The sequence below is a fragment of the Stomoxys calcitrans genome, chromosome 2, assembly GCF_963082655.1.
Source record: "Stomoxys calcitrans chromosome 2, idStoCalc2.1, whole genome shotgun sequence".
Classification (NCBI taxonomy): Eukaryota; Metazoa; Arthropoda; class Insecta; order Diptera; family Muscidae; genus Stomoxys; species Stomoxys calcitrans.
The window spans coordinates 71,221,708-71,249,426 of record NC_081553.1 but is presented as its reverse complement, the minus strand read 5'-3'; the positions used below and the strand labels follow the sequence as shown (position 1 = coordinate 71,249,426).

The 27,719-nt window shown below is 37.3% G+C and overlaps 1 protein-coding gene across 7 annotated transcripts in view; it reads right to left on the bottom strand.

Moving 5' to 3' along the window:
* Positions 1–27,719, bottom strand: part of LOC106086794 (protein similar) — a 479,262-nt gene that overhangs the window by 449,774 nt on the left and 1,769 nt on the right. For all 7 annotated transcript variants that reach the window (XM_059362061.1, XM_059362062.1, XM_059362063.1 and 4 more), the window contains exon 2: positions 25,127–26,053. In XM_059362061.1, the coding sequence (XP_059218044.1) occupies positions 25,127–25,401 (275 nt within the window). In that variant the 5' untranslated portion in view covers positions 25,402–26,053. The remainder of the gene's footprint in view (positions 1–25,126; positions 26,054–27,719) is intronic.

The following is a 27,719-nucleotide window of genomic DNA, read 5'->3' as shown; positions in this document are numbered from 1 at the left end:
AATGCGATCCATGGTGGAGGGTATATAAGATTCGGCCCGGCCGAACTTAGCACGCTTTTACTTGTTTTTAATTGAATTTGGTTAGGTTTAAATGATCAATCATTTGAATGAAAGAATGAAAAATTGTATTTGTTCTTGGAATAAAAAACAATTAAGGATTTTGTAAGTAGCACGAAATTGTATGACTCAAGAAATTTTTTTTTAGGAAAACAAATACAAACGTACGGTCCTTAGGGCCTTCATGCCTACTATGGGCGATGGGTTATTCAAACCAAATGACGAAACGCACCCCAAAGTGGCTGGTGTGTGTTGTAATCTCAGGCTTTCCTTTTCCAGTAGTGTAATTGTGTAGATAAAAGATCTGCCATTACACAAACACATGCGTTAGGAAAAAGGGCTAAAGGACAGGGTTGCCAAGGTTCGTAAATGTGGTATTTATATCCTAGAGGCGTTTTCGCAATAAATTGGATATAAGTACAACATTCCAACATACGGCCCTTGAAGCCTCCACACCTAATATGGCCGATGAGTTATTCTAACCAAATGACAAAACGCGTCCCGTAGTGCTCGGTGTGAGTTGCGATCTCTGGCTTTCCTTTTCGATTGAAAAACTTTCCGATCATTGAACTCTTCTCGAAAAAGAAACAAACAAAAATTAGAATTAGCCCACAGCTGACAAAACAAGGCCCCTTATCACCTTAGCACCGCTGCTGACTTCAACGAATACATGGACAATTTTAACAAATCATTCATATAATAATAAATCATTATTTGTTATATAAAGAGAAACAACAAAGAAGCATAACAAAACAAAACAAAAATAATAACAAAAGTAGCTCACAAAACACTAAACTCAGTTTGTAATAGTCTGGTATTCAAATTTTTTACGGGTTTCTCTTGATTCGTTCGCATGGATTTTGCAAATCATGTCTGAGGTTTGTTCTATTTTTGCATATGCTCTTATAAATGTGATTTATTAAATTTAACAACTTTTTATTAATTTGACATAATTTTTTCACTTTGTTCCAATTTAAGTGCATATTAAGCTGGTGATAAGACCTACAACGCTATCATGGATAGAATGCATGTCATTCATAAAATGAAATGGGGACTACTTTATCCAGTTTTTTTAGTTAATGAATGAAGGAAAAATTAAATGCTTGACAACAAGTGAGGCAAGGGGAAAAATAAGTATGGCGGTATAACTCTCAACTAAAATCCATCTCGGTACAACATCTCAACATGCCCTTAATAATTGAAATTGGTCAGAAATTGATTTCTGTGAAAGGTAGATGGGAACCTAATTAGCTCATAATTGATGCATATATTGGAAGTGAGATGGATTCTAACATGGTAATACCTGCATTATACTCACCACCATAGGATGGGGGTATACTAATATGGTCATTCCGTTTGTAACACCTCGAAATATTGGAAATAGGATCCCTTAAGGATATATATTCTTGATTCTCTCGACATTCTGAGTCGATCTAGCCAAGTCCGTCCGCCCGTCTGTCGAAATCACGAGAGCGGTCGAACACGTAAAGCAAGCCGCTTGAAATTTTGCACAGATATTTAATATTGATGTAGGTCGTTGGGGATTGCAAATGGGCCATATCGGTTCTGATTTGGATACAGCTTCCATATAAACCGATCTCCCGATTTGATTTCTTGATACCCTGGAAGCCGCAATTTTTATCCGATTTGGCTGAAATTTTGAACATAGTGTTCTGTTATGACTTTCAACAACTGTGCCACGTACGGCCCAAATCGCTATAAAACCTAATATAACTCCCATATAAACCGATCGCCCGATTTGACTTCTTGAGCTTTTACAAGCCGCAATTTTGTCCCGATTTGGCTGAAATTTTGCATGTAGTGTTCTGTTATGACTTCCAACAACTAATTCTAGTACGGTCCAGATCGGTCTATAACCTGATATAGCTCCCAAATAAACCGATGCATATAGTGTTCTGTTATGACTTTCAACAACTATGACAAGTACGATCCAAATCGGTCTATAACCAGATATAGCTCCTTTATTTGGCAGGACCCAAGGTAGTGGGTTCCCAAGATTCGGCCCGGCCGAACTAAGCAAGTTTTTACCGATTTTTACCTATTCCCAAAATGCTGAGCTTCGCTTTGCGTTTTCAGGAAAAAAAACAACAGGTTGGTTGTTCTTTCATCTGTTAAACATTAAGCCGATGAATTATCAATTTGATGTTTAAAGATCGAGGTCTTCAAGCAAATACGTGCTATTGCAGCCCTTAATAATGCGAGAATGGTGGCCCCCATTCCATAATCAATATAATACTAGCGGCTAGGTACTATTTTTAAACCCAGCTTAATGGCAAGTTCGGCCGGGCCGAATCTTGGGTACCCACCACTATGGGTTCCGCTAAAAATTTATCCTTATTGACTGAGTTTGTATTTTAATTATTTTGTAGCAATCAAATCGGGAATTGATTGAGGCTTCAATGATCTCAAGAAGTCATATCGGGATATCGGTACTTAAGGGGGATCTATATCACCATGTACGCTACGGACACTTTGTTATCCTTGATACAATATCGGATGTTCCAGACAGTGTGGAAAACACTCTACCTGAGCCGCTTTTTGATAAAAAGCACTGTACCACTATTCCTGATAGAACCGATTTGAACTACGATATCCCTTGTAACAGAAGTTACATAAACTTCTATGTGGATGGTTCCAAACTAAATGACCAGGTGGGCTTTAGGGTGTACTCTAAAGATCTAGAACTGGTCATATCGAAAAGATTACCAGACCACTACAGTGTGTATCTAGCGGAGATCCTTGTTAGGTTACCAGACCACTGCAGTGTGTATCAAGCGGAGATCCTTGTTAGGTTACCAGACCACTGCAGTGTGTTTCAAGCGGAGATCCTTGTTAGGTTATCAGACCACTGCAGTGTGTATCAAGCGGAGATCCTTGCAATTAAGGAAGTGATGGAATGGCTATGATATGTCATTACGACGATTGGCATAAATATCTTCTCAGACATCTAGCCAGCCATTAAATACCTGGAGAACGTATATCTGAACACAAAAACCGTCCTCGACTGTCGCAGATCGCCCAACGTGATGGCTGAACAGTTCAAAATTCACCTGTGCTGGGTGCCAGGCCACAGAGATATCCCAGGGAATTGTAAAGCGGACGAGCTTGCGAGACTAAGAACTACCCCACACATTTAGGGATACTGGAATCTGTGGGTATGCCTCTAGCGATATATAAGCTAAGTTTTCAGGACCAGGCCCGAAGAACAACGGATGATAGATGGTCACAAAGGGGGGGCTGTGAGCATTCCAAAACTATGTGGCCTCATCTAGACTTGAAGAGGTCTGCTGGTTTGCTGTCATTGGCTAGAACAGACGTCTCAGTCATTGGGTCCGTCATGACAGGGCATTGTCTAATTGGTAAACATGCTGACGGACCGAAGGTTGCCAGCAACGACTTTTGCAGAAGCTGTGAGGATATCGAAGAAGAAGATACTATAGAACGCCTTCTGTGTGTATGTCCCGCACTAGCAGTCAGAAGGAGTTTCACTTTGAGTTCTCATTTCCTTGAGAACCTGCCTGATTTAGCGGATGTGAACATTCCCAAGTTATTGGGCATTTTAAAGCGAGCTGGATGGTTAAACGGTAGGAACAAGAAGGCATCTTCCTTCTTCTGTTCCTGTGGCATCACAATAGACAAAAACGTCTAAGTGAGTCTGATGGTAGACTGCCACTTAAACCTTAACTAAACCTAACCATATCACCATATTGACCGATTCGGATAGAACTTGGCTCCCAGCCAAATCGGGTGAAAATTTAGACTTCTAGGGACTCAAGAAGCCAAACCGGGGATCGATAAATATGGGGGCGATATCAGTTTATGGGCCGACTAGAATCGTACTTGGCATGGATGCTGAAAGTCATAACACAAGTCTTTGTTCCAAATTTCAGCCAAATCGGATGAAAATTTGGGCACCTAAAGGCTCAAGAAGTCAAATCCGGGGTGGATTTATATGGGGGCTACATCAGTTTATAGACCGATTCGGATCATTCAGGATTGAGGATGACGAGGAGAAGATCGAACATTAGATTTGTTTATATCCAATTCTGCTTATTTACATACCCATTGAGCCAAAAATGAGCTTCGAAATGAAATGAAAAATGAGCGCGATTAACTTTGTAAACAGAGCACGTATTTTGATCATAAAATTCAATAATTTGCAAGCGTTTTTCGTTTGTAAGGGAAACAATATTTTCCGCTGCATTTTTGGAAAAACCCCCGGAAGTATTTTTTTCTAAGGAGTGATCATGGAGGCCACCGTAGCGCAGAGGTTAGTATGTCCGCCTATGATACTGAACGCCTGGGTTCGAATCCTGAGGAGACCATTATAAAAAATATTCAGCGGTGGTTTTTCCCTCCTAATGCTGGCAACATTTGTGAGGTACTATGCCATGTAAAACTTCTCTCCTAAGATCTGTCGCACTGCGGCACTCCGTTCGGACTCGGCTATAAAAAGGAGGTCCCTTATCATTGGACTTTAACTTGAATCGGACTGCACGCATTGATATGTGAGAAGTTTGCCCCTGTTCCTTAGTGGAATGTTTATGGGCAAAATTTGCAATCATAGACCAAAGCATAAAAATCAAAATTGTTTTCCAGGAGTTTGCATATGTGAACCTTAGTGCGTCGAAATCGAGGGTGTGCCTTATACAGTGCGCTTTCGGCAAAAATTTTAATATAACATTTGCGCATTTTTAATTAAATTTTTAATTGGTCCCATTAAAAGATTTATTAGATATCTCGGAAATTTCAATCATGTTTTTAATTGGATCAACTAAATAACTAATTGAAAATTTCAAAAATTCCGATCATTTTTTTAATTGAATATGCAATTTTTTTAATTGAAATTTTATTCAATCACCTTTTTCAAAAAGTGTGATTGATATTATCATTTTTGTGATTGAAGCAGTTTCAATGAAAAAATTTATTGGATCAATTCATTTCGTGAATGATTTTTATTTTTTTTTTTTTCTGTTTAAGTTCTTCTTACATCTCTTCATCGCCTTATCTTATCTCCAGGTCTCACACTTATTCTTTCTCGCTATGGTGTCGCAATGGGCCAATAATGGCCTCGCTTTAATTTACCGGTTCAAATTAAACCTTTCTGAATCAGCGGATGTGAACATGTAACGTGAACATGTTATTTATTGGGCTTTTTAAACCGATCTGGCTGATTCAACAGTACGGACTAGAAGACATCTAGGTGAGTGGGATTGTAGATTGCTACTATAACCCTTATTCACCCTGAGAAATTATTTCAATTTTCAGCAGACTGTCTTTTATTTCAACAAACATTTTTGATGTTTTTACTAAAAAATTTCTCTGAGTGTAGCATTCAGTTTAGTCACACATAAAAGAAATAAACTGCATTATCGATTTCAAACTAATGCATTCAAATTTGGTTAATATGTACTAAGCTCTAGTTCATTTTTCTAATATTTAGTTAATTTTGAACTAAGTTTTAAGGTCTATTACGAGTGCACCTTGTGTTAAGAACCCTGCAGTATTCGAAACTATGTTCAAAGAAAAATTGGAAAAAAATATTATAATATCAAGTCTTTCGTACATTTTGAATCACCCTGTGTCCGGGTACTATGTACTATGGCAGAGTACTTTTTAAACTACAAATTTGATATGCAATCGACAAGGTCATCGATGTGCAAAAACAACAGAGCTTTAAAATCTGCATATTTAAATATGCAAATATAAACAAGAAAAGACATTTCAAAAAGGGGATAAACATATGCAAGAATAAAATAAAACAAAAAATCTGTAACCATTTAAGATCTAATTTTAACACCCACAGTCTTTAAAACCCTTTTTGGGGTTAAGGTTTTTGGGAACCAGTCCAGTTCCAGTCTTTTTTGTGCCTCATGTCATAAAACTGCATTCAAATAGGCTGTATATTAAAAATTATCTCCTATTTCTGCTGGTGCTGCCTTTAAAGCATAACTGCAGCAAGCATAAGAAACATGGTAGGGTGGGCTATGCAACGTGTTTTTCTTAATTTTTTTCTTACTTTTTTGAATTCTAAAACTGAATATATCGTTACCAGGGCTGCATTGCATTGGCAGGCATTTAAAGCCATTGGACGTTTTGAAAACGTCACGTAGGCCAACATCCAAATGCCTTTAGCCATCATACGTTAAGTTGGTTATGCATGCAGGCAGGCCTCTCATTCATGTAAACTACAGACTTTGCCTTTTCAAGCCGTGGCTAACCATCGCCTCATTCCGCTTGCATATGAACGTGGAACCATGAAAATGAAAAACTAAACCCAATCAACGATAACGATAGCAAGGAAAATAATAGGTCTAGAAATCCAAGTGTAAACAATTACATTTTAATTTTTATATTTTGTTCAAAAGATGTGGACAATTGCAAACAAAAATTTTGACATCGCCAACAATTAACAAATATTCGAGGAGAATTTTAATGAATTGTGTGTAAGTGTTCAGGCAATTTTGTGGTTGGGAATTTATTAAAATCTGGAATTAACACCCAAGCTTTGGTTGGTTGACGACAAATGCCATGGAAGGCAACGTCCAGCCAATGGGCAACTGGTTTTTTTGATGCGACTTTTATGGCACATCGTGGCAGATGGGAGAACGAGCGTTAATCAAATCAATTGCTAAGGGTCGTAAAGAAACAATTGATACTTTTTGGTCCATATTGCATATAAAGAAAGTAAAGAAGCTAAACGTGTACGTTTTTTAGAGAGGTGAAAGAACTTTGAATTCATCAACTTTCAAAGTGCGATTATTTATGGACAGTTAAACTTAAAAAGGATTAACATAAATTAAAAAGTATATATATATACAAAAATAAAATATAAAAAGTTATTAAATTAAAATAAATAAAATTACATCTTAAAAAAACAAAAGAAAAATACAAAATTTTTTTAAAATTTAAGTTTAAAAAAAAAATTAAAAAATTAAAATTTTTTTCTTCCGAAAAAGGAGCGAAAAAGGAGTAACTTAGTTATTGTCCAGTATTTTTCCAAGTTCAACAACACTTTTGCAAAATGTTAGACGAAGTAGAGACAAAGCAACTAAACGCACGAACTTTTCGACAAGTAAACTTTGTTATGAAAAACGTTGAGACTAGGTTTACTATAAAATTGCAGGAATATGTGAGGAATGCAAAGAATGCATATTTATTCATGGAGCAAAATAGGCGCTGTAGAAACTCTAGTTGGCTCCAGCCTGGCGCCGTTTGTTGTGTGTGGCATAGTAAATACAGCATTCTTTTCACCTAAAGTAACATTGGAAAATTTGTCACCGCGGATGTTTACATCCGCGATGATGTGATCGCAAGCTTCCTAATGCAGCCTTAAGAACTGGGAGTAGGCGATAAGGCGTTCACCCACTCCCAAGAATTCATTTACTGGAGGACCAATGATTGAGGTCTTCCTGATAAACCTCCACCGGAACGAGACAGCTACACACGCTCTGATGGAGAAAATCAGCAAGGTCAAGATTCATATATCACCTACATAAGCCATCACAAACAGAAGTCATGAACGACACGGAACAAAATTTGTGAACTGAACTAAATCAACAGCCAATGTTTTTATGCTAACAGTGGTACACGGCGGAGTACCTGCGTTATTTGACATCCACGTCAGAACTGCTGCGGCTAGTGAGGAAGGCAAAACAAGGCAGGAAATCAGTTACTAATAGGATGCCATGCGAACTCTCACCACATTTCTTGGGGTAGTACAAACATTAGTAAGCGGCGCCAAGTCCTAACAGAATTCTTAAATACTAACGACCTAATAACACTTAATATGGGTAACACCGTTACCTTAGGTAATAGTTCGGAGAATCTAATCGCCGAGGTTCAAGATGGGAGGGTCGCCATGGAACCCTCCTATTCTAACCATTGCTATATTAGGTTGAAAATAGCACAGCCAGCGTCAAATCCGATAAGCTTCCGTAATATGCTAAAAGCAACTGGAAAAAATTCGGAAGATTAATCGGAAAAAGATTTGGGCAAGATAATTTAAATTATCCAAGCATAGAAGACATTGACGAGTTTGTCTCAATGCGGAATTTTTGGTAAAGGAATTCTTCGTCAAACTTCACTAGACAACAAACTACTGATCTGCAGGGGCTTTTGACGAAGACACCTGGTTCGAGTCTTAAGGACATGTCTATAATTTGCTTAGGCCATCGGTCTTTTCAGGGAAATCGATATAAGAGCGTATCGAGGGCTTCAATATATAAAAATTAAAAGTTTGCGTTTTGTTTGTTTTTTTTTTGTTCCGAGTAGACTCAAAAACGGCTGAACCGATTTTCATGAAATTTTCACAGATGGTAGAATTTGGCCCCCCGGTAACATTTTGTGCTCTCCGCGAGGTGGCGAACCCTCCCCCACAGTGACTGGGTTGGCAGCGGGCTCGGTGATTGAAGAAGTGATTGAAAAAAAATTCAAATAAAAAAATGGCATATTCAATCAAACAATAGATTGAAAATTCTGAAATTTTCAATTAATTTTTTAATTGATTAAAACAAGTAAAACGGCATTATGTTCTGCCGGGCCGAACTTTGGATACTCACCACATGGTTAAACCACCTTTTCTCATAATCCGGTAAAAAAAAATGCATTATATATGCACCCACAGCAGCTATATCCAAATATGGTCCGATTTGAACGACAATTCGGCACGAACATTGAATGGTTTAATAAAAACAAGTCAATGGTCACTTTTGATTGAGACCATCAGAAAAAAATTTTAGCGGTGGTTTTCCCCTCCTAATGCTGACAACATTTGTGAGGTACTATGCCATGTAAAACGTCTCTCCAAAGATCTGTTGCACTGCGGCACTCCGTTCGGACTCGGCTATCAAAAGGAGGCCCCTTATCATTGACCTTAAACTTGAATCGGACTGAACTCATTGATATGTGAGAAGTTTGCCCCTGTTCCTTAGTGGAATGTTCATGGGCAAAATTTGAATTTGCACTGGTCTTTTTGGCAGCTATATCCAAATACAAACCGATCTCACTGTGTCAAATTTCATCGAAATCGAATAATAAATAAGCCTTTTATGGGTCCAAAACCTTAAATTGAGAGATCGTTCTATATGGCAGTCATATTTAAATCTTGACCAAAGTGGCCGTCTTCAAGAAGGATATCGATGGGCCCAACACAACTCACTGTCCTAAATTTAAGCAAAATGCGTCTTTAATGGGCCCATGATCTTAAATCGAGGGATCGGACTATATGGCAGCTATATCCAAATCTGGAAGGCCGTAGAAGGGCTTCACACAGCTCACTGTCCCAAATCGGACAATAAATGCGTCTTTTATGAGCCCAGCAGGTTAAATCGAGAGATCGGTCTATAAGACTGCTATATCCAAATCTGGACCGATCTGGGGCCCAATTGAAGAAGGATACCGAGTAGCCTTAGCCGGATAATAAATGTGGCTTTTATGGGCCTAAGACCCTAAATCGGCAAATCGGTCTACATGGGAGCTCTATCAAGATATAGTCCCATATAGCCCATCTTCAAACTTAACCTGCCTATGGACAAAGAAAGAACATGTGCAAAGTTCCAGCTCAATATCTTTATAGAGTATAGCGTGATTTTAACAGACAGACGGACGGACAGAAGGACGGACATGGCTAAAGCGTCACAGATTTTTACGACGATCAAGAATATATATACTTTATAGGGTCGGAAATGGATATATCGATGTGTTGCAAACGGAATGACAAAATTAATGTGCTATTATCCTTCGGAAGGTGGGTATAAAAATTATTGAAATTATTCGAAACTTTTTGTTTTTCGAACCGAATGGCTCAACAAGTCAAATAAGGAGATCGGTTTATATGGGAGCTTTTCAGGTTCTAGACCGATTTGAACCGGTAGTGACACAATCGCTGGAAGTCATAACAGAGCGCTATGTACAAAATTTCAGCCAAATCGGACAAAAAATGCGTCTTTTAGGGGCATAATTAGCCAAATCCCCAGATCGATTTATATGGGAGCTATATCAGGTTCTTGACCGATATAGAGGGCACTTAACACAGTTGTTGAAAGTCATAACAGAATACTATGCGCAAAATTTTAACCAAATCGGACAAAAATTTCGGCTTCCAGGGGTTCAAGAAGTTAAACCAGAAGATCGATTTATATGAAAGCTACAGCCAAATCTGAACTAATATGGTCCATTTGCAATCCCCAACGACCTACATCAATATTAAGTACCTTCGAAAAATTTCAAGCGGCTAGCATTACGCGTTCGACCGTTATCGTCATTTCGACAGACAAGCGGACGGACATGGCTAGATCGGCTCAGGATGTAGAGACGATCAAGAATACATATACTTAATAGGGTTCTAGATCAGTATTTCGATATGTTACAATCGGAATGACGAGATTAGTATATCCCATCCTATGGTGGTGGGTATACAATTTTCAAAACCGAATGTGACTAAAATTCTTTCACGTTGACTGGATCAATTAATTTTTTAATTAAAAATTGCAAAAATCCTGGATGAGGTTAAACCCCTGGCGGACTCAGAAGACGAGGCTTACGCACGCCTCTATTTGAAAAATAAATTCATATTCAATTAAAAAAACTATGGAATATATAATTTTTTTTAATTGAAAATGATTTAATTTTTGACTGAAAATTTTTTATCGATTGTTTTTTCTGTGTACTGCGCCCTCTAGGGGCTCAAAAAGTGAAATGGGAGATCGGTTTATATGGAAGCTTATCAGATTTAGATCGATTCAGGCAATACTTGATTGGAGGTAATTGTACAAAATTTTAGCCAAATCGGATAATAATTGCGCTTTCTATATGCGCAAGAAGTATAATCATGAGATGGGTTTATGTGGGAACAATAGCAAAATATGGACCGATATTCCCCATTAACAATCCCAACCAACCTACACTAATAGAAATTATTGGTGCAAAATTTAAAGCGCCTAGCTTTACTTCTTCGAAAGTCCGCACGCTTTTCACAGACAGACAGAGAAACGGAGGGACATTGCTAGATCAACTTAAAATGACATGGCGATCAAAAATATACATTTACTATACTTTATGGGATTTAAGACCAATATTTGTTACAAACGGAGTGACGAAGTTAGTATATCCCCATCCTATGGTGGAATGTACAACAAAGCTATCCATATATTATCGCCGTTTCAAACTTTTAGAGGTTATTTATAAAACGTAAGTCGTTATCCCGCATGCGCATATAATTATTGTCACAATGACGTCATCTCCATTATCCATCAAATGCGTAAAGAAGTGTCGTAAAAAAATATACAAAGCTACAATGCTGGTATTTTCGCATATCTTAAGCAACAACAAACAAAAACTTCAAGACCAAAACAAAACAACGATAACGACCATCATCGAATGTCGCAACATATCGCAAAGGGGGAGAGAGCGAGAGGGAGAAAAATGCCAAAACAAAAAGTTCAATGAACTAAAGTGCTCACCCTTTAAAGCCTCGTCCCCGGCATCTAAAGAACCAACAAGGGGGGTGTAAATACAAATGACAGACGAAACTTTGCAGGGAAAATCAACAGTTAGATGAGCACGAGCATATCAGAAAGGAAAAGAGTAAAAAGTATTACGAAAAACGTAAAAGCATAACAAAAATAAACAAAACTAATGTGGGGGATAGATATACGAAAAAGGTGAAAGAAAGAACATAATAAAAAAAGGGACGAAGAAATCTTAGTTCATGGGTTGAGCGGCATTACGTGGCAACTCTAGGTCCCAGAAAATACCAAATGTTTTTTTTTAAGAAAAAAAAACAGTACTTAAGCAGTTTAATTTTAAAGTTATTCTCTCCATTCACCAACTGATTGAAAGGTGTTACCTTTTTATTTTTTTGTTTCTCAGGCACATTTTTCATGCTTTATTGGTGATAATACAATATTATTTTTTTTTTAACTTTGACAACTCTATGCCAGTGGAGACTTTGTGAAAGTTGGTAGAAAAACAAGCACACAAAAAATCGTCTAGATAAGATTAAACTTCCATGAAAACAACCAATTGGCCTTCGTCTTGTTTTCTTATCACTGTTTTTATTTTCCCCCTCTTGAGGGGGTTTCGAAGTGAACACGAGGAAAGTGCATAGCACGAGACGTTATTAAACGAAACGCATAAATTTGGAAATAGAGGAATTTAAAATAGGCAAGCCAAAGTCAGACAGGTAGATCGGCCTAAAATATGAACAGTGAGAGCAAAAGAAGGCTAAGCAATGAAATAAAAAAATCGGGTCTACGTAAGACTTTTAATAAAAAGAACTATGTCTAAATCTAGTTAGACTTTAATTTTGCATACCTATTGAAATATCGAATGGAATGTTGCGCATAGATTAGCATGTCCGCCTATGACGCTGAACGCCTGAGTTCGAATCCTGGCGAGACCATCAGAAAATTTTTCAGCGGTGCTTTTCCCCTCCTAATGCTGGCAACATTTGTGAGGTATTAGCCATGTACAACTTGTCTTCAAAGAGATGTCGCATTGCGACACGACGCTCGGACTCGGCTATAAAAAGCAAACCCCTTATCGTTGAGCTTAAACTTGAATCGGACTGCACTCATTAATTTGTGAGAAGTTTGCCCCTGTTCCTTAGCGGAATGTTCATGGGCAAAATTTGCATTTGCAGGACCTTCATTTTGGCTACTTCTACCCTAAAAGGTATATGGTCGCTATATATAAATTTGGAACGACTCTGATAAAATTGTCGGCACATGTTGAGACGACACATATGTTTACTTTGAAAAGATCGGTTTTAAATTGTGGCTATTGCAGCCTTATAAGACGATATCGGATGAAAGATATATATGGGAGCTATATTTTATCAGATTTTAATGAATTTTTGCACATATAAAAGGAAGACAAATAAAAACCCTCCTGATAAACATTTGAAAGATTGTACCAAATTTGTGGCTTCTACAGCCTAAAGAGGCCATATCAAATGAAGGATATATATTGGAGTTATAACTAAATCTGAACCGATTGAACCTATATTGTGACTACTATAGCCTTAAAAATGCATATCGGATGAAAGTTATATATGAGAGCTATATCTAAAACTGAACTGAACTTTATTGAAAGTCGAGTTCGCCCTGTTCGCTGTTTAATACCCTAAACCTACTCTATAAGTACAAAGTGGGAGCTATATGTAATTCTGAAACAATTTTCATGGACCTCGACGGATGTTTTCAGATGGGTTACTAAACAATCCATATCAAATTTCGAGCAAATATGATTAAACTGTAATAACAAACAAAAACCCAAAATCTGACAAAGATATATATCGGAGCTATATCTAAATCTGAACAGATTTCGACCAAATTTCTGAGATATTGTGGTAGTCGTCGAGGAAAGCGTTGTGCAACATTTTGGCAATGTTGGTCAATAAATGCGATTGCAGTGGCTCTAGGAGTGAAAATCGGACGATATACATATATGACAGCTATATCTAAATCTGAAACGATTTCTATGAAACTCAACTCATGGTTAAACCAACAACGAAACTCATTAATAATATTAAGAGTTATACGAAAATCCTTCTTGCCAAATTTCGATAGAATCGGTTAACAAATTAACACTTTATGGCAATATTTCTCAAAAGCGGACGAACATATATATATGGGAGCTACATCTAAATCTGAATCGATTTCGATTAAACTTCTTAGATATTGTGGTAGTCGTCGAGCAAAATTTTAAGAAGATTGGTCAATAAATGCGCTTGCGGTGGCTCTAGGAGTAAAAATCGGGCGATATACATATATGGCAGCTATATCTAAATCTGAACCGATTACTGCGAAATTCCCCTGAAATATTGTGAGCTAAGGGAAAATCCTTCCTGCCAAATTTCGATAGAACCGGTTATCAAATTAACACTTAATTACAATATTTCTTAAAATCGGACGAACATATATATAGGAGCTATTCCTAAATCTGAACCGACTTCGAGCAAATTTCTTAAATATTGTAGTAGTGGTAGAGGAAAGCGTTGTGCAAAATTTTATGAAGATTGGTCAATAAATGCGCATGCAGTGGCTCTAGAAGTGAAAATGGGGCGATATACATATATGGCAGCTATATCTTAATCTGAACAGATTTCAATGAAATTCACCCATAACATTAAGAGCCATAAGAAAATCCTTCTTCCCAAATATCGAGAGAATCGGCTAAAAATTACCATATTATTGCAATATTTCTCAAAATCGGAAGAACATATATATGGGAGCTATATCATAATCTGAACCGATTTCAACCAAGCATCTTGGATATTGTGGTATCCGTCAAACAAAGCTTTGTGCAAAAAAATGACTTGTGCAAAATGTTGCAACAATCGGACAAAAAATGCGACCTGTACCTTGATCAAAAGAATACATGGACAGACAGATGGAAATTTAAATCGACAAACATTTCTTGGAAAATGAATTTTATCAAAATTTTAGGAATATTATTTGATAATCAAATTTCTATGGAAATCATTTATGAGAATGGGTCGATTATGAATTAGAAATTGACTATAATTGCTTTACCAGAAGATAAAATCACGAAATAGAAATTTTTTCATTAGTAATTAGAAATGTTGGAAATATTTATAAGTATCATTCAATATCAGTTCAGTATTGAACTACCAAGTCAATTGTAACCTAATAGAAGCGTGCTAAGTTAGGCCACGCCGAATCTTATACATCATCCACAATGGATCGCATTAGTCGAGTTCTTTGCCCGGTATCTCTTTACAGGCAAACAAAGGATAATGGATAAGAACTGCCATTGTACAAAAATTTCAAACCAACCGCATAAGAATTGGACTCAAGAAGTAAAATCTAGAGATCGGTTAATATGGGAGCTGTATCATGTTTAGACCGATTCGGACCAGAATTGGCACGTATGTTACGTGTCATAGAACAGGTCATTATGATAAATTTCAGCCAATTGGAATAAGAATTACGCCCTCTAGAGAGGATGAAGAAATAAAATCGGGAGATCGGATTAGTTAGGAGCTATATCAGGTTGTACACCGACTCAGGTCATAATTGACAAGTATGTTAGAGGTCATAGAAAAAGTCACTGAAACGTCATAGTACAGAAAACGTCAAAATACAAAATTAAAGGTATTCGGGAGTAGAGTATGAATATACTTTGAGTAGGAAATTGGCTATATAATTTTTTGATGTATGGAGGGGTGCAACCTTCCCCCTTACCCCCATAACACTATCCAAAATCAAAAGTGGACCGATCGGAAGAATATGGATATCAAATGAAAGGTATTGGAGAGTAGACTGTAAATATGATATTAAACGTTGGGTTTATGTGCCCATGGGCCGCCCAAACCTAAAATAACCCCCAAACAGATATATTGACCGATCACAACGATATGGGACTTTAATAAAAGATTTTTTGGAGTAGATTACTAATCTGAGATTTTTTTGGAGTAGATTACAAACCTCGAAACCTCTAATAGTAACCATATTGACATATTATAATATCATAATTTTTTTTACATAACAGAAAGGTATTTAGAAGAGGAACACGACTATGACTGTTAATTGAGGGTCCAATCATCTTGGAGGATTTCTGTTTCTAAAACTTCCGCAAATAGACTAATTAACTGATCACGGAAGTATGCGAATCCAGCGAGATGTATTTGACTAGTGGAGTGCGAACATCAAAGTTTGTGCTTAACTGTTGGAAGCGAAGACCCAAAAAGGAACACAGAATCAAATTGGAGAGTAGGCTAAATAACATAAGTGACACTTTTTAAAAGCAAAATCGTAGTGGTAACGGGTTTGATTGAAATTTTAGCGTAACGATAAGAAGTCTACTTTTTATAGTCGAGTCCAAGTGGCGTGACGATAAGCACCAAGTCTTTGTATTGAAGTCTTACATGGCTTAATTACTCACAATTATCGCGCCTATTATTGAAGGGATAACCATAGCTGAAAATTTGTTCTGTATTTATGCCAAAATTTGAACCCAGGCATTCAGTGTCATTGCCAAAGATGCTAACCCACCAGCAACGGTGGCGGTAGACCGAGAAAAGCGGAAATTCGATTGAATTCAAAAATAGATGTAGATAAAGTGATGTAGAATCAACAGCGAGCATAACTAACAACATATTCAGCGCCATCTATTGGGGAGTATTAATCATTTGAAGAGCAATGTAAACCAGAAAAAAGAGACAGTTTTCAAAGTTTTTCATAAGCTTTTCATTACTGTTTAACCCTCCTACCCTGGAACAAGCTCCACTCAAGCTGTCTCAGATAATATTTTCTAATAATAGACAATCATTCAGCTCGTCTTGAAAGAGAAACAGACAAAATTTTAAAATTTAATGATCTCGGCCTAAGAGGCAAAAAAACTTGAAAATTAATTAATCGGCAGAGCCCAGCCGGCATTCGAACCTGGGCACACGAAGCAACAGCAAGAGGCATTGCCGTTGTCTTAGCGTTCGAAGCCAACAATACAACTTCCAACAGATGAACAAAATCATGTGTGGTACGGAAGAAGTGTAATTTGACACAGATAGAATGTCTGTCATTACACAAAACTGACGGATAACTGACAGAAGAAAGAATGCAATAACAGAGTCACAAGCCGTTGAAAAAATTTGTCAACGCCGACTATATGAAAAATCCGCAATTACTTTTTGGGCAATCCAATAGTTCTAAAAAAACTTGGAATAACTTGAAATAGTTCGAAAAAAAGATGACCGGAAAAAAAGTTGACTTATGGTGATTTCGATTCTGAAAAAAAAATGTTACACTAATGTTGCACTTATACGGGACAACATTTTGGGAATGCTGCCTTATCCCTCTCATAGTTTTACACTTTTTACATTTTCAATCGAACATGTTAATATGCCCGTATATTGTAATTTCAACCAAATAATGCTGTAAAATGTAGCAATGCATCTAATATGCCGTTAGCTAAATAAAACGCGATTACTTTTTCCCTTTTTTATGTATTTCTTTTTAATATTTTGCCAAACATTCTACAAATTGTTTTCTTCTTCTTCTTTTCAACCAAAATTTGCTTGAACGGTGACATGCACATGAGATGATAGCAGCTGATTTAAAGTGCGGCATTCTCCATCCTAGCCTAGCCACGGTGTAGAAAATGCAGCATTTTTTCACTTTCAGTGGGCAACACCATTACAAACCAACATTTACCCGGTGGTGGAGTTACACTTTTTTGGAGAATCGAACACAAAATTTCGATCTCAGTGCAACATGTCGAAAAAATGCTGAACTTTTTTTCACAATCGAAATCACCATTAGTGAATGCAAAGAAGTGTAATAAATAAGAAAGCTGTATTTTACAGGCCGAGTTCGAAAAGTTTTCTATAAAAATCCAATTTTGACGGATGTTTCTAAAAAAAATTAAATGTTGACGAAATTTTCTATAAAAATCTAATTATGACAAATTTTTTTTATAAAATCAAATTTTCGCAAAATTTTCTATAAAAATCAAATTTGAACGAAAAATCAAATTTCAACGAAAATTTCTACAAAAATCAAATTTCAACGAAAATTTCTACCAAAAAATCAAATTTTTGGCAAAATTTTGTATAAAACTCAAAGCTCAATAGTCACATTATTACTTGGAAGCTCTCTGCTTTCGTTTTTATCAAAACAATTTTCGTTTTCGTCATCATGTGCTTTCTTCTATGTCTTTATTGTGCTCATTAATTTACCATTCATTCATTCGTTCGCAGAAAATCAATCGCTTACGGTTGTTTGTAGGGCTGTTCTCGCTGACTGGGCATGCAGCAGACAAGTAGTAGTAGTAGTATTTATTGAGTCTTTTCTTTTTCGATTACATTGGAATACTGGAATGTACTTATCGATAACAATATAATATACTAAGAACTATTGTTGTTTGGTTCTAATACACGATTATTTGTCTTATTTGCTACTTGCTTAACATGAAGTTGTGTATATGAATGAAAAATCATAACAAATGAATTTTGTAAATAGAAGACTTGCTCCCGGTCCTCACTGTCTCTAACAGAGCTTGATTGTCTGTTAAATAATAAATAATCTTACAATTAAAAAAACATCTAAAACGAAATAACAATAAGTCTGTTAATCACTATATCGAACAGATCGGAATGGTTTAACCAAATAATAAATGTAGTAAAGTATCACAGATCGTGTGTATGAACTATCGAACGTTCAAATACATATATAAGGCAAGATATATCACATTTTCGTTTTGCTATTAGAATATATTGCAGGGTGAGTAAAATTGTAATAATAATAAATTCCTATGATTTAATAAATTAATATGTAAATATATATATACATCCTCATCCTCTATGAGAGCCTGATGTTGTTGTTTGGAAAAAAATGCAGCAGACAAGGTCTCGGTCAATAAGACTGTCACACAAAAGACCGGTTAGCTCCCCCGATTGCTGGTTTCTTTTGCGATTATTTTTCTTCATATTTTGCCAATTACATTAGCCATTAGATTTTGATATTCGTTTGCTTATGAAAAAATGTGCAAACATTGTGAAAATAATAAAAATTTATTTGGCGGTTGACTCGTCAACTCTATGTTACTCATTTGGCGGTTGACTCGTCTACTCTGTGATTGGCGCTCTAATCTTTGTGAATGATATATTGTACAAATTGTGGCTCATGCATTTTATTACTTTTTTCTTGCCTTTTTTTGTTGTTTTTCGTCTTTTTTGCTAATACATATCTTATGTAACCCTTATTTGTTGGCTAATTATGAATAAAATTCAGTATCACCAAATGCAGACAGTGTCTGTTCCCCAAGGGGTCTTATTAATATTTCTGATTAAAACTTATATGTTGCAAAGTGCAGAAATGTGTCAAAGCCGAAGGGTGCTTGAGACGATAGCCACATTTTTTTTTTTTTAATTTTTAAGTTCGATTTTTATAAAAAATTTTGAAATTTGATTTTTCTAGCAAATTTCTTTGAATTTTGAAATTTATAGACAAAATTTTAAATTTATAGAAAAACTCTTCGAAATTAGCTTTTCAACATTTTGGAAAAGGCAAGAAAATCAACTTTTGTTCTATACACATACGAGAGGGCCATTGGGAAAATTTGAGGTTTAAACCGCGTTTCATGTACTGGTTGTGTATTGGGGTGGTCAGAACTATAATGCTATGGTTGCCCAAAAAGTAATTGCGGATTTTCATATAGTCGGCGTTGACAAATTTTTTCACAGCTTGTGACTCTGTAATTGCATTCTTTCTTCTGTCAGTTATCAGCTGTTACTTTTAGCTTGCTTTAGAAAAAAAAATGTGTAAAAAAAGTATATTTGATTAAAGTTCATTCTAAGTTTTATTAAAAATGCATGCACTTTCTTTTAAAAAATCCGCAATTACTTTTTGGGCAACCCAATATATGGTTATTGGTTGCTATATGGTTGCTATATAAGACGTCAAGCTCCTTTAAGTGAGCAAGCTCGTTCCAATCCAAAGGACCGATCGGCGTGGAAACCGGGTGGCCATTGGTTATTTAAAGGCGCCAATAAATCGCCTCGTCATATCGAGCATCGTAGGCACTCAGTATTTATGCAAGAGCCGGTTCCGGCTGGCCTCTCACTGAGACTCTCCGCTCTATACCGCTGATTGTCCGCGACTGCCGTTGCAGCTACTCCGTATGGAGCATTTCACTATCCGCAACATATGGACGCTGCCGGTAGCTCGCAGCTAAGCTTCTCATGACAGCAATGAACACCACACAAATAGCAGCTCAATTTTCCAGCCTGTGTGGTGCTCACTGCTATCCCGTGCTATATGGTGATTCGTATCATACTCGGCATTGATGTTGAAAGTCATTACTCACGTCTTTGTTTCAAATTTTAACCAAATCGGATGAAAATTGAGGCTTCTAAGGGCTCAAGAAGTCAAATCCAGCGATCGGTTTATATGGGGGCTATATCCAAATCTAAACCGAAATGGCTATCCCCAATGGCCTTCATCAATTGGAAGTTTCTGTACAACATATCAAGTGGCTAGCTTTACGCGTTCGAACGCAACCGTGATTTCGACAAACTGACGGAGGGACATGGCTATATCGACTTAGAATGTCAAGACGATCTAGAATATATATACATTATGGGGCTTGAAACGGCGCTCTTTTTCAAATCATGTTCATTCTCCATATGAGTCCCATATTATCTTGATTGGTCTACTTTTGATTTTGAGCGGTAATTTAAGGGGGAGTTTTGGGCTCGGAGGGGGCTACCGAGGTACTTCAACCCAATTTTTAATATCGTATTCGTACTCATCTCCCGAATATCTTTCATTTGAGTCCCCATATTGTCTCTCGATCGGTTCACTTTTGATTTTGGCACTACTTTTGGGGAAATCTTGGGCTCTGGATGGGCACCTGGGTACTTGAACTCAATTTTTAATATTGCATTAGTATTATACTCTCAAATACCTATCCAATTTTGATTTTGAGCGTTACTTTTGGAGCAGTTTTGAGCTCGAGGGGGCACTAAGGAACTTGAAACCAATTTTTAATATGGCATTCGTATTCTACTTCCGAATACCTTTCATTTGAGTCCCATATTGTAGCGATCGGCCCACTTTTGATTTGAGACGGTGTTGTGTGGTACGGGGGAGGGTCCGCCATCTGGTAGATGATGCATTAAAAATCCACCTACTTTTCAATACTCAGCCGGATCTAAAGGATGGCTAATTTGCGCAACGCAGTAATGAGTTTTATGCAACACTTAATGTCTTAGGATATTGTGGCTAAGCATTGTGCTGCTTTCGATGATCTGAGATTGTCATTGGTCAAGCAACGCCGTCTACTACTTCGGGAGAAAGAAGAAGAGAAAAGAGACGTCTGTTCCGTAGAAAGAGGGGAGAAACGGAAAGACGAGATCTTCAAGAGTCAGAATAAAGTTCGAAAATTCTACCAAAGAACTGAACACCTATGATTCTGCATGCAAACCCAGTGAAGACTGAGATCTGCATGTTTTCGAGTAAGACGAAGGTGGGCCTGAGGGCCTACTCTATCCAGGAACTGAGATCTGTATTGAATTACCTATTCATTACATGGTACTGCAGGTGGAGAGCCTTGCGATAATTTTGTGTGTTATACACTGAGGCGACAGCCCTTGCCCTCCATCGGGTCAATCCGGTACGTGGAACTCTGTGACTAAGAGTCCAGAGTGTCTTGGAGTGAATAAAAAGAGATTAAAGCCTTCTCCTCCAATGGCACGATTCACATCGTTGGGATGCCGGGCCACAGCGGAATAAGGGGGAACCAAAGGGCAGAAAAATTGAGTTTAGAGGACGGAGAACTGTCAAAAGCAAACTTGGGAATAAAATGCGAAACATATCGGCCCGACGCAGTCCTCTTAAGATCGTGGGCAGCGAACGCTCTATGCCACAAGCCACTGTGAAACGATCGGTAGGATGACGAAAATTCTATGGGGGACCCGGATCGTTAGAAGACAAGGCTATTACTGAGAGGTAATCTACAATAAAGGGCGGCAGGACGTGACCCAGAAACTTGGATCCTTATATCAACATTAGATTCTAACACTACTGTCTTTTAATTCCCATATTATCCCGATCGAACTACACGTCCTATAAAAAAGGTATTTAATGGGTGGGCCGGTCCCAGTCTGTGCCAAATGGGCACACCATATTCGTAGTCAACTCCCAAAGAACTTTCATTCAATACCCATTTTATGACGTTGGACATTTAAGCCCGTGTGTGAGTTTTTAAGTATGAAGAGGCCCCGTAAAACCAAGTGAAACCAAGATGTGTACTCAACTTCCAAATACCTTTCATTTAATACCCATATTGTCCCAATCAGTAAATATGTCTTGTTGAGGGGTTTTGGAGGTGGAGAGGCGCCTCAGACACCAAGAAATAAATGTTTATATTAGAAGCTTCCTCTTCTTTTAAACACCTTTCATTTGATATACCTTTTGTCCCAATTGGTAAATATGCCTCTCTGGGGGTTTTTGGGGGGTGGGGAGGCACCTCAGACACCAAGGAATACATTTTTACGGCAGATTTGTGCTCTGTTTTTAAATATCTTTCATTTGATAACCATATGGCGTATTCTTCTTTTAAATACTTTTCGTTTGAAACCCATATTGTCCCAATCGATAAACATGTCCCATCGGGTGGGTTTTGGGATGGGGTTATTTGACCCCAAAATTGTACACCAATATCATATTTTTGGTGTACCATAAAGTGGCTTACAAAATTTCGCTTATATCGCTGCATCCACCCATCCAGGGGGAGGGTCAGGTTACGGACATCAAAAAATGTAGTACCCTATTTTTACCGGGGGCTCAAACTCCACCGTCTGTGAAAATTTCATGAAAATCAGTTCAACCGTTTTTAAGAAAAACACCCCTCTTATGAGCTCAATACTCTATATCGGTATATCGGTCTGTATGGCAGCTATATCTAAATATTGTCCGATCCGAAATCGTGTAATTGATCTTTTATGGCCTAAATACGCTGTATCGGGAGATCGGGCGGTCGGCCTATAAGGCAGCTTTATCCAAATATAGTCCGATCTGGACCACACTTCACAGAAATGGGTAGGGGTCTACCAGAACTCACAGTGAAAAATTTGATCGAAATTGGATGAAAAATTACCAATTTATTGCCTCAAAACTTGAAGTCTGGAGATCGGTCAATATGGCGTCTATATATAACTAAATTCCGATTTTATGAGATCAGAAGGTCAGGTTTATATACAAAGAATACGAAGTCATCAAAAATTGTTTGGAAAATTTTTTTATACCCAAGATATCTGCAAAATTATAAATAACCAAATTAATACTCAAAAAAGGCATTTATTGGATATTTACTCGGTAGAAACCCATATCTAATAATAGATAGTCTCACAGTTAGTCAAGACGTATTTATAAGGAAGCCGCATCGGCGAATTGCTATAACAAAGCATCTTTTTTTGGGAGCTTGAAATGTCAAAATTTGTAAACAGGGCCAATGCGTATTTATCAGGTGGCCGCATCAACCCATCTGAGAGAATTTTACATGTCAACTCATTTTTGAATTCGCCGTACAACTCAGGGATCTTATGCCTATTGTGTAGCCCCCGAAAGATTCAAAAATCGCAGAAGAACACTGATAAAATTTAAATCAGTACAATGCCAGACATTTAAATGAAGAAGATTAGGAACCAACATCATGACAAAACGGCCAGGCAGTCTGGAGAAGCTCCCTCCAATATGCAATTTAAAGCAGAAGTAGTCAAGAATGGCGAAAGGACTATAGCATGAAGATAATTTAGATTTTTGTGTAGCCTTAATCCTGCATCTACTCTCGCAATATCAGTGCAGTCTCGCGCTCGGTAGCTTGCAGCTAAGCTTCTCGTGACAGCAATTAACGCCACACAGATCGGACCTCAATGTTCCTGCCAGAGTTAACCTCTGGAGCTAATTGGAACTTTGAACATTTTTAAATGTGTATTCTTGCTCTGATTGGTCGAAGCAAAATTGCCGAAAATTTTAAATGTCAGGGCGAATCGAGTTAGCGTACCACAAGCAAAGAGCTCCAATAGGAACATTGTGACTAGAGCTCAAGGACGGTTTTGTTACCCTTTTTGGAGCTCTTGGATAATTGTGGAATTTTTAGGTTATTGAAAAGGAGGGGCCACGAGGATAACGTTTCCATCTTGGTGTGTGGCAGTTCAGAGAGCATGTAATATGTAACCAAGATTGGCCAATGAGCTTGATGCAAATCCCCGAAAGAGGAAGTTGGTGCTATTCACTAAAATGAAGTAATTTGTCATGTTCAGCTGACCTCTCCTACATGGGGTGAAGCTATCGCTCTCACTACTTCTAACAAGCAATTGCATTGCCAGGACTTTGAAATCGCGATGGTTGACCTATTGTGGCACTGCCTGAATTGGTTCAGGATTATGGCTAAATGAACACCTTCTTTCCTGTCTTAAATTATTTTCAGGCACATAGTCCTTTTTGACTGCAATATGGGCTTGCAATGGCTGATTGGCGGGAACTACTTCAGCTCGCCTGGCCCCCATTATAGTCATGCATGTTGGTTTTGGTTCCTTTTCTTCTTCAATCTTATATCTGACATTGTACCGCCGCGAATTTTGTCTTTGTTTTTCAGCGCTTTTTGAATCAATTTCGGTGGCGACGCAATAAACCTAAGTTCCCTGAATGAAGCTGATAGCGATTAAAATTATTAGACGCGTACCATTATCTAACCTAAGTTTAAAAATCAAAACACAAAAATCAATTTACAAATATTTATTTTGAAGTTTAAATTATTATAAGGCGAATTCAAAAATGATTTGACATATGAAATTCCATCAGCTGTGCTTATGCGGCCACCTTATTAAATACGCCTTGCAGTTAGTATTATAACTAATTAAAAAAGCCTTGTTGTTGTTGTATCTTCATACATTCTTACAAGTGGCAGTAGCGATCCTTCGAAATCTCTGTTTGCGAAGTAGGTTGCTTTCGGTTCATAGACCTAATCGCTGGGAGTAAGTTGAAACCCCGTTACTTATTGAAAAAAATTGACTCGAAAAAGAAGGGCCTTACACAAATTCTAGATCGTGGGGCCATTCTTCCGGGTAGTGTTTGCGTATTAAAATCCATTCATGATTAATCAACGTGGTTAAAGTTCATTGGCCAACATTGATAAACAATAAACCAAGCTGCAAAATAATTAAACCCCACATGCAGCAGGCAGTGAAATGAAATTTGACACACATGCATGTCAAAAACTGCATAACAATGCATAATTTACCGTTTCTTTTGATGTGTAAGTTTTTAGGTAGTAGCAAGGCGTAGTAGTAGTAGTCGTTTACAGAACAAAATGGCTTTTATTAAGACGAAGTTTTTACTGTCACATAACTATTTTTTTGTGAATGCTAAATCAAACGAATTGTTTTCTATAATAAGTTTCAAACTTCATATTAAGTTCAAACCGTATAATATAATTTATTGCAATTTAATTATATTGTCCTAAACAGTCTTCGATTACAAAAAAAAGGACAAAACAGAAATGGATGACAAACCACACTTACCTTCTCTTCTCTTTAGGCTTGCCATTGGCCGTGAGAGCAACAGTTGCAGCAGCTGTTGGGGACGAGGAAGCCTTAGACGAAGAATTTTTTAACAAATCTCCAACAACAGCAGAATTGCCAGCAACCGCCATCGTTTTTGTTGTTGTCGATGTCGTTGGGACTGCTGACGCTTGACGTTGGTTGTTGTTGGTAGCGCCAGCAATCGCGGCCGTAATTTTATTGTTACCAACACCGTCGTCGTTGGTATTATTCACTAACTTTGATATTGCAACCATTTTCGCCGGTTGTTGGGAATAACAAGCAAATGCTTGGCATTCAAGAGATGACGATGGACTTTTGAATCAGTATCTCTTTTATTAGCGAAAAAATTGGCTACTAATTGGGTATATATAATTTTTTCTAGATATATATATATATGTGCGGGTACTATATATAAGTATGTAGGTAGATTGATTTTTTTTTTTGTTTTGTAATATTTATTCGAGAGGATTTCTTTATTTGCTTAATTATTAACACAAACACTCACATAACACAAAACACTTATTATTCTCTCCAATATCATAAATTGGGGGCGATAGGAATAATTTTCTTTTTCTTCTTTTTATTTGTGGTTCTTGTTGTTGTTGTGCTCTTAATTGCCGAGCTTGTCAAATTGTACGGATTATAATGGCGTTTTCCTATTTTGTTTTGCTTTTGGAAATGCATATAAATCACATGAAATTTAGCTTCTCTCACTCTCACTATAGCACTCACTCTCAATTTGTAAGATACACCTATGTACTTATATATTGATAAATCTATTGATTCTCACTCACTTTTGTTGTTTTTTTAATCTTTTGATCTTTTTAAAAAAATTAATTTTGTTTTCTTTGCAGTAATCTTTTGATGGTTTTTTTACACAAATTTGAAACAAAAAATGTATTTTATCTAAAAAGAGAAGATTAGTTTTCATTAATCTCTGTATATCCCCACCCTAGCTTTTATTGGTTATAATAATGGTAGGCGACCTAATCGCCTTGTTGAATGGGATCAGCTGTTTTGCATTGCATAATAATTCAGATAGATGTCAGAACGAGGGTGGCAACGATAAAAATCTAATAAGACTGTAGCAAGGTTGTTGATAAATTTTTTACCAACATTTTTCTAAGTAGAACTTTCTATGATTGTCCAAGAGCTGTTTATTATTAAAGCCGCTATTACACGGCATGTAGTTCACTGATGTTCAATACTAAAGATGTGTTTTCCGACTCTTTCTAAATGCACTAGGTGCAAAGATTAGAAATAAACGAAGAAAATTGGGAGAAGAGAGAATTTTGAGAGTACGTAAAATGAGCAATGAAAGTGGTTTGGCAATTTTTCAATCGTTGTGGTAATTTTTTTTTTTGCTTTTAAACATTAAATTATTTTAACAAAACACGTTTTAGCTTTGTTGTTAGCTTCTTTTTGTTAATTTAATTGCGTATTTATTAGTTTTTATGTCCACTCATTCCTTTTTTCTCTCTTGAGTTGCCTCTTACGCAAGAAGCAAAAGAAAACGTCAGATTTCTAATCGTTGCACCTAGATGTCATTATTTTGGGAGAGGATATGTTCATCTTTGGTACTCAATAGTCTTAGTCGCAGAGTTCCTGGGCCTTGACACTCAACAGAATCAAGCCAACGAAACATAGACAACAACAACCCAGTGTAATTCTGGCTCAGTTCCATTTTGGTTGGTATTGATTCTAACTTCATTCACGTGTGTCTCTAACCAGGGACCACACATAACATGTGGCAAATGCATGACTCTCTCCAAATTCAAAAATGAACTGACATATCAAGTTCCATCAGCTGGAACAGTTAGAGGTTTATCCAACCACGGGTCATTGAAATTTTATTGCCCATTTCGTTTTGTGGAAATAACCCATTTTGCTTAAGCTGCTACCACACATTTATGTTTTTGTCATATGACATGTCAATTTTTATATGTTTATAGTATAGTTTGATAGCAGCTTTAGTGAAGCAAAAGGTCTCAGACAAATTAGCAACGAGAACGATTCAAAAGAGCGTATTCTGTTTATGTATCTGAGATGATTGTCATGACAGTCGAGCTCTTCTCTAAAAGCTCGAAAATAAAATGGCTGACCAAGTTTGTTTCAATTTACCGCACCTCATAGATCTTGACGATTATTTCGCTGCACTTTACACCGCAAACCGCCCGTGACCTTGCCGTCCTGGTTGTTGTAGTCCTGATGGCCATCCTGATGGCTGTCTGTGTAAAAATGATTATCTTGACAGTCGATCGTCTCTAAAGTCTCGTAAAAAAATTGGCTGACCAAGTTTATTTCGCTGCACTTTATGACGCAAGACCGCCCGTGACCTTAACGTCCTGGCTCTCTGATGGCCATCCTACTGTTCGTAAAGATGTTCACCATGGACGTTTTCGCGTTGACACCATACCACCTCACGCATAACGTCAATCCCATGGCAGCCGGTTGTACATACCGGTTTGACCCGATGGAGTTCTTCATAGACAAGGGCTGCCGACTCAGTGAACACACTGCTACAACAACAACGCATAACGTGATCGCGCGGATCTCCGTTGTTGTAGCCGTA